Source organism: Schistocerca serialis, chromosome 3 (genome assembly GCF_023864345.2).
Source record: "Schistocerca serialis cubense isolate TAMUIC-IGC-003099 chromosome 3, iqSchSeri2.2, whole genome shotgun sequence".
Lineage (NCBI taxonomy): Eukaryota > Metazoa > Arthropoda > Insecta > Orthoptera > Acrididae > Schistocerca > Schistocerca serialis.
Genome location: NC_064640.1, coordinates 805,960,803 through 805,973,161, shown reverse-complemented (window position 1 = coordinate 805,973,161; position 12,359 = coordinate 805,960,803). Strand labels below are relative to the sequence as shown.

At 37.9% G+C, this 12,359-nt stretch overlaps 1 protein-coding gene across 3 annotated transcripts in view; it reads right to left on the bottom strand.

Annotated features, from left to right (window-relative positions):
* LOC126470653 (rab11 family-interacting protein 1) overlaps positions 1 to 12,359 on the bottom strand; it is a 104,961-nt gene that overhangs the window by 18,772 nt on the left and 73,830 nt on the right. For all 3 annotated transcript variants that reach the window (XM_050098638.1, XM_050098639.1, XM_050098637.1), the window contains exon 7: positions 2,069 to 2,211. In XM_050098638.1, coding sequence (XP_049954595.1) covers positions 2,069 to 2,211 — 143 coding nt within the window. The remainder of the gene's footprint in view (positions 1 to 2,068; positions 2,212 to 12,359) is intronic.

Genomic DNA, 12,359 nt, shown 5'->3' with positions numbered 1-12,359 from the left:
CCACCACCAAACAGTGGGTTGTTGTCATTATACACCTATTTCTTGACATGTATCCAGGATTTTCCATTACCACAGCATAATCATTGTATTTACATAAACTTTGTACATCATGGAAGTAAATTTACTAAGTATTGTCATGCACATGATTAAATACCAGATCAAAATGTAACAGAGATTAGAATAGAAGTAGCCCATCAGAGTCTATTACTAAGGGGCAAATTTAGTATGATAAGCTGCCACACTCCTACATGTCTCATCCCATCGGCCCAAAGTTTAACTGTGATGGTGGTGGTAATAAATATTTATATTTGATTACTTATGAACCCCATTGTCACCCATGTATGTTAAAACAACTTTATGATATTTTATTTTTGGCACAGGTTGCTACCGCACATTGAATTATTTACTCATAGTGATTAGAAAGTTACACAATGAACTAGTTTAGGCATTTTGCCATTATCAAGCATACCTGTGCAGATAGTATAGTGTGCATAATATTGTTTCTTATGTCTGTGTTATGTATTATGAATATGTATGGTAAATAATGCTTATGTATTAGCTGGTACAACATGGTCCATATTGCATCTTGGAGTGTATCAGTTGTCTTTCTTTTATGTTATGAGCACATTATTTCTATATACTTTTATTTGGCAATTTCAGTAATTTTTTAGTTTTATTTATTTATTTTTTGACAGCTCCAGGGATGCTGTATTTTTACAAAGAAAATCATGTTTTGGGGTAAGTCAGTGAGAATGTTTAATTTCACTGATTGTATTTTTTTGGTTTTACATGCATAATGTCCTATTGTTTGTCAGGACAATTTACCCTTTTTTTCTTTTATACTGTCAATAAAATTTTTCAGGTATTTTTATGTTTAAAATCTGTTGGGTATTTTTCTGTATAATGTCAGTAAAATGTGGATTGCTTTCTGTCGCAGTTTTGTATATATTCATTAAATATCATTCTGAAATTCCTACCTGTTTGTTTGATATAAAATTATTTGCAATTGTCACAAGAAAGTTTGTAGATGCTTGGATTTGAAAAAGTGGAGATATATTTTTTGGTGACTGTATTTCAGCCTTCAAGTTGTTATTTGTACAAAGTGCTAATTTTACTTTTGTTTTCTTGACCATGTTGTTCATCTTATTCGGTATTGGGCCTATGTATGGTGCTGCAACATACGTAGGTTTATTTGTGGTTTTTCTTCTCATTTTAATGTTATTTCTTTCTCTATGCTATGTTTTTGGTTTTGTATGCTGTTAATATAATTTTAGTACTATTTTGGAGTTTTTTGTTGTGCTACATACTGTAGAGTTTTTATTTCATATTGTATCACATTATTAGCAAGATGTAACTTTAAAATTCTGTTAATCACTGATTTGAAACATGTGTAGATCTTCAGACTTGGGCAATAAGAATTTTTATTTATGATGATGTCTTTGGTAGTAGGTTTTTTTATATATTTCAAACTGGTGGTGGCTGTTTTTGTTGCTTACTTCCATTGTAAACATAAGACATAGCTTGAGCCAGAGCTGTCAAATACTTTATGATAACAAGTGAAACACCCAAGTTAAAGCCAGATATTTTCAAACTGCAATTTATGTTCACTGAATGTATTTAAGGGGCCAAAGACGTTTATTGTTAGCCAAAATAGAAGATATGTACGGCTTCGGCAGCCAGAGGCAATGGTCGTGCCCGTCGTGTGTGTTTGTGTGTGTGTGTGTGTGTGTGTGTGTGTGTGTGTGTGTGTTGAGATGCTCTACAATGTGGTGCATTTTTCATTGTCGTATCTACTGTGATTTTTCTCTCCTGGGTCTTTGAAATCAGGGAGGTTTGGGTGGGACACCCTGTATATCCCTTTCTTATATTGCCATTATTCCATCGCGGATTTTCCATTGTTTGATATCTATTACTCAGTTGCCTCTAGTCCCAATACAAGACTGAAGGAACAAACAGCTATGAAACATGTAGAGATTATGAACACTATATGAATTGAAAACATTTTAGTACGTGATTCCTATTTCCATTAGTCAATTAATTGAAATTTGATACATAATATAATATTTACAGTGAATTCATCCTCATCTTCACTGATTACACCAGGGTCAGCTTCTCCAGCGATCTGGCCAATTCTTCGGTGGCTGGGACCAAGATTTCCATCAAATGACTCTTCCTTCAACTTGCTATTTGAGCCTTTCCCCACTTTCTTTCCTGAAAAATAAAGTGTCCATCTGAAAATCGAACTCTCCATTACTTGTGTTCTTCAATATCTACTAAGCATTTAGCTTCTAAATTATTTACACCCATTCACACACTCTGCTGCAAAAAATGAATCAACAAGTACTGCAGATAAAATTAGACAATGCCAGTTTCTTTATGTCTGATAACAGTAATTGCATTTTTCCCCTCCACCCTCTTACTTTAATTGAAGACTTGTTCACAGTTATTAAATCATGAGGACAGCAAGTAAAATGAGCCATATTAGGCACCAAATTACTTATTCTGATGATGAATTACTGTTTCTATCAGTTTGTATGTATGTACGTATTTTTGAAACCACACTTGATTTGTTCCTATAAACACAGCAACAGTGCTATTATTTTTATCTACTGCACACAAAACTCAACAACAAAAGCTTCCCTACTGCATCGAACAATCAAAAATAAAAGTAGAACGTTAATTTCGCAACCAGTGACTGAAGCACAACCACCTTTTCTCGTCATTAATATTCCAAAACTGGCATCTGATTTTCTCCTTCATACAAAATTTCTATGCTGGAATATTTTCAAATATTTGTTGGAAAGCTTTAAAACATTTACATTGATGGTCAGATGCATTAGAATAGGTAATAGTGTAAGATAACAGCATAGAGGTAGCGAACAATGCTGTAGAAACCATTGGAACCTAGTCAAAGATAGTCAGTGACTGCAGGAAAGGCTGGCTGCCACTAACAGAGTTACAACACTGACATGCAGTGGTTTCCTTTGAAAAGTACTGGTAGCTACAGAACTGTGTGCCAAAGTAAATATGTTTGATAAACTGATATAACAGAGTAGTACGGTTTACTTTCACCCTATCTTGGTGGTTTGGTAGTTTTGAGTCTATGCTTGTTGACCATTATCACAAATACATGTTCTGCTACAAAATGGATGTTTTAGAGTTGAGGGTTTGACAAACTGAAACAGCTTAATCCTCAACAGATTTCTTATCTCCAACCAATGTGATAGACTCACATTACTACAGAAACTACATACTTCTGATTGTGAAAGAGGGTGACAATACTAGAATCCAACAACATTACCAGTAGATAAATGATGGAAACTGGTAGCATCTTCTGAGGAGAAGTATGACAAATCCAGGGGGAATGGTAATGGCAATAGGACTTGCAACACAGTGTGATCAGAATCTTCATTGATTGTGGAGTGAAAGAGCTATAGATGAGAATTACTGGAGTGTATGTGAATTTGTAGTCACGATCACAGCTGAGAAGACTGAAAAAACAGAAATAGATCGTGTCAAGGGGATCCAGGTAATGGATAGAAATGTGGAATTTATTTTGGACACAAATTTCGCAGAAGGTAGCAACACTAGTCACATGGGCAGCCCAACAGTGAACTGAATGGACATTACAGTATGGTACAGTACAGACCATGGTTGCAATTAAACACGTTAATAAGCAGAAGCTTTAGACATGAGTATTTCCTTCACTCAGACATCACACTCCACATCAAACTGCCACCCAACAACCACAGCGAGGCACTCCTATTGCCATGGGAACCTCACATTAGGATTGTTTTGCAATACAACTCAATTTATAATGCTTTTTCTTAATAATCTCCAATACAGACAATACATTGCTTCATCTTCCAAAACAAATCATCATACTATTATTTCCAATTGCTTTCTGGCAGTTACTCACAACCTTTTTTCCATATCTGATGGAGCTCTTCATCCACAGAAAAGTTTGAACCTTTCCAACTATGTTTTCACTGATGGAGACAAGGCAAAATAATACAAGGGTAAGATCTGAGCTGTAAAAAATATCTATAAAAACTTTAGAGTTCACTGCAACCAAATAGTAGTTATACACAGAAGCACCAAAAAAACTGGTATAGGCACGCGTATTCAAATACATCTACATCTACATATTTACTCCGCTAGCCACCAGGCAGTGTGTGGCAGAGGGCACTATTCATGCCAAAGTCGTATTTCCCCCCCATTCCACTCGCAGGTCGCACGAGGGAAAAACAACTGTCTGACCATTTCAGTACAAGCTCTAATTTCCCTTATCTTTGAATGGTGACCATTGCGCAATTTGAAGGTTGTTGGTAATAATATATCCTCTACATCCTCGGCGAAGATTGGATTTTGGAATTTAGTGAACAGCCCCTTCAGTTTAGCGTGTCATCTACCTGCAAGTGTGTCTCACTTCAAACTTTCTATGAGTTTTGTAACGCTCTCACAATGGCTACATGTACCAGTCACGAATCTTGCCACTCTTCTTTGGACCTTCTCAATCTCTTGAATCAAACCCAACTGGTAAGAGTCCTATACAGACAAACAATACTCTAAGGCTGGATGAACTAAAGTATTCCTTTGTTGAAGGACTGCATCGCTTCAGGATTCTACCAATAAACTGCAATCTAGAGTTCGCCTTAGCCATTACTTGTGTAATCTGATTGTTCCATTTGAGATCATTTTGAATAGTCACGCCCAGATCCTTGACGGATGTTACCGCTTCCAAAGACTGGGCATTTGTTTTGTACTCATACATTAATGGGAATTTTCACTTTGTTATATGCAGTAGGTTACACTTACTAATATTGAGAGATAACTGCCAGTCATTACACCACGCATTTATTTTCTGCAAATCCTGATTGATTTCTTCACAACTTTCGTGTGATACTACTTTCCATCATCAGCAAACAGTCTAATGCCACTCTCAATACCATCAACCAGATCGTTCATGTAAATCGTGAAAAGCAGCGGATCTATTATGCTGCCCTAGGGAAGCAGTACAGAGATATGTAAACAGGCAGAATACAGCGCTGTGGTCGGCAATGCCTATATAAGATAACAGATGTCTGGTCCAGTAGTTAGATTGGTTACTGCTGCTACAATGGCAGGTTATCAACATTTTAGTAAGTGTGAATGTGGTGTTAATAATCAGCGCATGAGCAGTGGGACACAGCACCTCCAATGTAGCGCTGAAGTGGGAATTTTCCTGTACGATCATTTAACGAGTGTACCGTGAATGTCAGGAATCTGCTAAAACATCAAATCTCTGACATAGCAGCGGCCAGAAAAATATCCTGCAAGAACGGGACCAATGAAGACTGAAGGGAATTGTTCAGAGTGACAGAAGTGCAACCCTTCCACAAATCGCTGCACATTTCAATGCTGGACCATCAACAAGCGTCAGCGTGCAAACCATTCAATGAAACATCATCGATATGGGCTTTTGGAGCTGAACGCCCACTCGTATACCTTTGATGACTGCACTACACAAAGCTTTACACCTCACCTGGGCCCATCAACACTGATATTGGACTGTTGATGACTGGAAGCATGGTGACTGTCTGGTTTGAAATTGTATCAAGTGTATGAACGTGTACGGGAATGGAGACAACTAAGCGAATCCATCGACCCTGCATGTCAGCAGGGGACTGTTCAAACTGGTGGAGGCTCTGTAATGGTGTGCGGCATGTGCAGTTGGAGTGATATGGGACCACTGATATGTCTATATAGGACTCTGACACGTGACACGTACATAAGTATCCTGTCTGATCACCTGCATCCATTCATGTCCATTGTGCAATCCGATGGACTTGGGCAATTTCAGCAGGACAATGTGACACCCCACACATCCAGAATTGCTATAGAGTGGCTCCAGGAACACTCTTCTGAGTTTAAACACTTCCGCTGGCCACCAAACTCCCTAAACATTAACATTACTGGGCACAGCTGGGATGCCTTGCAAAGTGCTGTTCAGAAGAGATCTCCACCCCCTCATACTCTTACGTATTTGTCTGCAGCCCTGCAGGATTCATGGTGTAAGTTCCCTCCAGTACTACTTCAGACATTAGTTGAGTCCATGCCAAGTCATGTTGCGGCACTTCTGTATGTTCACAGGAGCCCTACACAATATTAGGCAGGCGTACCAGTTTCCTTGGCTCTTCAGTGTATTTTGTACACATGTATTTGATCCTTGTCATGATAAAAGAACAAACTGTCAATCATTGATCTTGGACTGCTTAGTGGATGATTTTAAAAGATGTGCTGAAACTTGAGGCAGCCATAGATCCCCATACCACCTACCAGTGTGCGAGTCAAGAATATGTTCTTACATCTCGTATCCCTTATGGCGATGAAAACAGTCTCCATTTTCTTCGTGGCAGACAAATGTTCTGACAGCAATGGTTGTGCCCTCAATTTAAAAACTCGCATTTGATTTGTTATAATTTTTTAATAGTGAAACTAGGTTTGTCACCTACAACAATGTTGTTCACATAGTGAGATAAGCTGCTTTCAAATTTTTTTAACATTTATTTGCAACACAATGTGTTGTAAACTTCTCTGGCATGAAGCATATCATAATCGAAGATTGTGAGGACTGCAGGTGGAGAAAGGCATTAATATTCTTCCTTTCAGTGATGTAATAAACAGTGGTTTCGCTCTGTTTGTTTCTGTAGTGTAGTACCAATCCCTTTAATGACCAAGGAATTAGATGAAGGTGAAAGGAAAGCATTCTCAGGCCTGAATAACTAGTGAGATTTCCTCTGAGCACTGATATAATGTCAGCAATAAAACTGGTTTCTTATTCCCCTTTTGATGATACTGTTAACTTATCCACACACTATATAATGCCCAGAACTGATTAAGACCTCTGACTATGAAATATGACATGAATATCTTATCTCAATAGCCAGATAATTTCCATCTCTCAAAACTTGAAATAACATACACATAGATCATACATCATTATAATGCTGATTACAGTAACATAACTCTAAAGGAAAATGAACAAACTGCCACCACAATATTTAACTGTTGAGAAGCAGATTATGTTGGCTCACCTTCCGGGAATGATTCCAGCAGGTTGCCAAAGGTACCTTGCATCTTGGTCCTCGCAAATGTAAGAGCTCAACGTACACAAAACTGTCCTGTCATCTCTAATGCTGGTGCTTTTTCTATTTTTAGTGTAATTTTTCATGCCATTTACATCCCCTCAACAAACTCCTGCAGTCTAGCTGTACACTAACATGTTCTGAAACTTGATATTCATTATTTTCTCTAGATTGCAGGTTGACAATCAAACATTAGATGGGTACACAAACGTGGACAATTAATATTTCACTTGTCTCACCAGCTCATCTTTAGGGTTTTCCTCACCATTTTCACACACACACAAAACCACAAACAGCAGCATTGCTGAGAGCTTGGTCCCACATTAAACCCTAAAAAACTATACCCTCCACCACTTGCATGGACTATGATATATTGCCAAGCAGGATGCACCACCTCATATGGTTTCCAATGACTGATAACCTGCCAATTAAACTGATATTTTTTTCTTGCTCTTACAATCTGTGACAGTCTAAAACGAAACCAGTCATTAACACACTATCGTCCCCAGTAGCTTATCCTGGTAGCACTAGTTTTCTTCAAAGTGTGGTACTCATGGGGCAATTTTGTCATTGGGCAGGGGAAGAAATCGGTGGTTGCACAACCTCAGAGACAGTGTGTCATATGGCTTATTTGATATCCTAGAATGGCAATACCAATTCTGACAGGACAGCAGAGACACTACTACTTGTATAGTCATATTGGGTATTCAAGTGCGAAATGAGTACAATAGCCTGTGCCTATGACAGACTGGTACACACTGTGGCATTTGTGTATGAAGCCATCATTAATCAACATTCAGATACCTGTATACGATTGAGCTCTTCTTTGCTTATAGCATGGACTTTGATTTTGGATTCTCAACTCTACTTAACAAGATTCTTGAATATGTCATTGTCTGTCACATCTTCCTTGTAAACATGTAATCATCAACAACTGTCCCAGATGGTAGTCTCTTAGCAGCAGTTCTGCAACTCCTAACCAAACTTCTGCAGTTCCACAACTACTTCAGCATTAACAAACATTAAAGCTCTGCTGCCTTTACAGTGTTCAGAACTTTGTTTCTCTCAGGTATAACAGGAAAGTGTCAACAAGGACAATGGATCCACCCGATGAAGTGGCATAAATGTTGTTAATTCAGCCTTTGTTACATTGCAAGTGGTATTTCTGATATTACTCATCAGATTCCTACTTTACTTTCTTAAACTAGTAAACAATATGAATTATTTCACAAGTCATAACTGAGCAAGTTCGTATAGTGATAAGACACTGCACTTTCCTTCAGGAGGACCATGGTTCACATTCCCATATGGCCATCTTGCTTTAGGGTTTTCATTGTTTCCCTAAACTGCTGAAGTCAGACACCAGATTAGTTCTTTTGAAATGGACATAGTCAATTTCATTCCACATACTTGTGTTCCCCCTCTAATGACCTCATCACTGATGGGATGTAAACAGAGCCATATGCTGCATACATCTAGCCCGCTTGAGTTCTCCACGGTGGGCTGACCTGTCTTGGGTGAGCTGGCCACTCACTGGTCGGCCAACTGACCTCAGTCTCGCTTCCACAACAGACTAGTCTGTTAGTCTGGCCAGTGCATCCAGCTCAGCCAACCCATAGTTCAGGATCCACAGCAGGTCCAGGTCCAGGCTGTAACGCTAACCCCAAGCGCCAAATTTGTAGCTTCACTGCAGTGCTCATCTCATCTCATTTCATCTACTTTATGAAAAGTCATGTAATCAACCAAGTGTGTGGTACAAATTAAAGCTGCAAGAACTATGTTATCACAGCATATGCAGTTGCATGTATTTTTACATTTCCATATGAGAAAAAAATACTGCAATTACAAACATAGCTACCAAAAAAGCTCTCATTTAGGTAACAATCTCAAGAAGCAGGAAGCTTTTGTATCTTGTGAGCTCTCTGCATCAGGTTCAAGATAAAAATAAAAATGGAGAATTACTTATTCTTTCTGTAACTCCATGAAAGAAAAGTCTGCAATTTTTCAGTAAATAATTTTGATGAGAACCTTACCAAACCACTGTGTACAAGTAGAGCGCAATTCTAATTCTGAGCACTTATTGTACCCTTTTTCTGTGAAATGACAAGTCCTGCGCAACTGAAATTACATCCTGCTTAAGCACTAAATCTGCATCTACTTGACTGTTTGGCTGAGGTTTCATACAACCAATTTCAGACTCTCTCTTGATTGTTCCTCTCTATACAGCATGCGGAAGAAATGAATACCGAAATCTTTCTGGGAGAACTTTGATTTCTCAAATTTCTCTCTTTATAGGTGAAAGTCAACAAAATATTTTTGCATTCAGAGAAGAAAGTTGGTGATTGAAATTTTTTCAAAAGATTTCATTGCAAGAAAAAACACCTTTGGTTTAATGACAGCCACTCTAACACACTTATTACATCCATGGCCATTCTCTCCTGTTTTTTGATAACACAACACCAATTGCTTTTCTTTGAACTTTTTCTATATCCTCCATCAACACAATCAAGTAAAGATCCCATACAACATGGCAATACTCCAGAAGAGGGCAGACAAGTGTAGTGTACATAGTCTCTCGAGTACAGTTGTTACATCTTCCAAGTGCTCTTCCAATAAAACATAGCCTTTACTTCACTTTCCCATAAGATTTTCTATGTGATAGATGCATCAATAGATCACTTTCTTTGAGGTATTTTATAGTGGTGGAACTCAGTATAAGTTCTAAGGTCCTGCTACAAATCGATTTCAATGATATGGGTCTATAACTCAGCAGATTACTTCTGCCTCCTTTCTTGTTTATTGGTATAATACGTGCAGCCTATCAGTATTTACATATGAACCTTTCATCGAGCAAGCAGTTGTATGTGATAGGTACAAATTAAGTTATTTAATCAGCATACTATGAAAGGAATCAATTTGGTACATAATCTGGACTGTAAGATTTGTCTTTATTAAGTGGCCTAAGTTACTTTTCTTTACGAAGGGTACCTACTTCCAACTTACTCATGTTGGCAGCTGTTCTTTGTTTGACTTCTGGAATACTTACTGCTTCTTCTTCGTTGAAGAATTTCACAGAACTGTGTTCAGTAACTCAACTTTAGTTGCACTGTCATCAGTAATACTACCACTGCCATCACATAATGAAGATATTGATTGTGTCTTTCTGCTAGTATGCTTTCCATACAACCAGAATCAATTTCGATTTTCTGCCACATTTGGAAGAGAGTTTCATCTTGGAAACTATCAAAAGCATCTCACACTGAAGTCTGCACTAAGTTTCGAGCATCTGAAAACCATTGCCAATCTTTGAGATCTTACATTATTTTAAATCTAGCATCATCTTTTTGTTGCTTCTGCAACAATCATTTGATCAGTTTTGTGTACAATGGGGGATTTGTTCTGTATCTTATTAATTTACTTGGTACAAAATTTTCAATAGCTGTCAACACTATTTCTCTGAATTTACACCACATCTGGTTAAAACTTACATACTTAGTATGGAAGGAATGGAGACTGTCTCTTAGAAAGCCAGCAAGAGAGTTTTATCTGCTTTTTTAAATAGATATCTTTCATATTTATTTCTGGTGGATTTGGATGGTACGGCATTCCATCTCGCTAGAACCACCTTGTGGTCACTAATTCCTGTATCCATCTAGATGCTCTCTGCTCAGGATTGTTAGTCACTAAGACGTCTAGTATGTTATCACAACCACTTACACTTCGTGTGAGCTATAGAACTAATTTCTCAAAATAAATTAGTAACTGGAACAGCTAAAATCTTGCATTCCAGTCTACAAAGGTAGTACTGATGCCACAACCTACAACATATTTGGGTCTTCACTGCCTGGCTTTTTTGTCATTAAGTACAGTCTTGCCTTCTAAACATACTGACATTCTCAAGTCTGTCATTCTCAGAAGCCCAGTTTCCAAATCTGTTCCTCTTGAATGACGAGCATTTCTTATCTGGTGTAATTTCATTTTGTACATCTAAAAAAAGAATCACTGTCAAATGATGTTATAATAATTGAAACATCAAAGTTTGAGACTTTATTCTAACCTTGAGCGGAAAATTAACAGACAAAATTTTACCCACAAATACCTCTCCCTCCTGATCTGTTTCCTCCGAGTATTATTTTTCTTCCACTATCTAAAGTTCACAAGTTAACACACAAAGATGAACTCAGTAGCTCCCCATAATTTTATTTGAAATAGAAGTGTGTTCACAGTGTCCATACATTACCACTTTGTGGTTACAGTAGCTCTCACTAGATTATGAACGCACATGAAATCAAACCAACTTAAAATAGTAGCAACTACAATAATGCCTTCTTTAGTAGCTACATAGACATGACAATGTTGCTGCACTATATGTGTGATTCGATCTATGGGAAGCACAGAGTTCGAACCTACATAGAGACGAGCATGGACTTGCGCACACGGCTATCAGCTAAGCATTCAGTACAACACACAGCACGATATGCTAGGTGAGATTCGCAGTGGTCGAACTCCAAGTAAGCACTGACCCAGCTGGCCAAGTGCCACCCACATGTAAACACTACCGCCAGTGGGTCTGCCCATCGTACACATCCCGTGCATCCTCCATGGCAGGTTATTGTACTATCCGACTGCGCTCCCCATCATGACGTCCGCTAGTAGCGATACTAAACCAACATTCATTGAGACTACATACACAACTAAATTGGTAGTTATCCTTTTGTTTATCAACCAGATTCTTCATCTGACAAGGCTAAAACTCTATGGATGTGCTGTTTTGTCTTTGTCTCAGAGCAGAGCATTTCCACCAACTTCCTAGACCTATCATTCAAGGACTGGACCAAGTTGCAGTTTCATCTCACAAGTCCAAGATGACGTTCTTGTTATTTCTGCCACCAAAACTGCACTTACTCTCACACCAGGCAAAACATGTTTACAATGATTATTAGTTTATTTTTCAGTCAATTTAAATGCCCTTAACAACCATATTTACCACACAATAGCATATTGTGTTAGCTGCTAATGCTCCACAAAATGAAATATTCATTGTATTGCCACAACTTCTAAGGAACTGCAAAAAAGTGAATGATAACAGTTTATCGTAAAAGAAATTAAGAAAACAGTTTTAGACAATCAATTATTTGTACTACTACTAAATTTCATCCAAATAAGTGACATTATGAGATAATGTACACATTAGAGATCATCTCATTTCAAGATGATGGGGTGACATTGGCT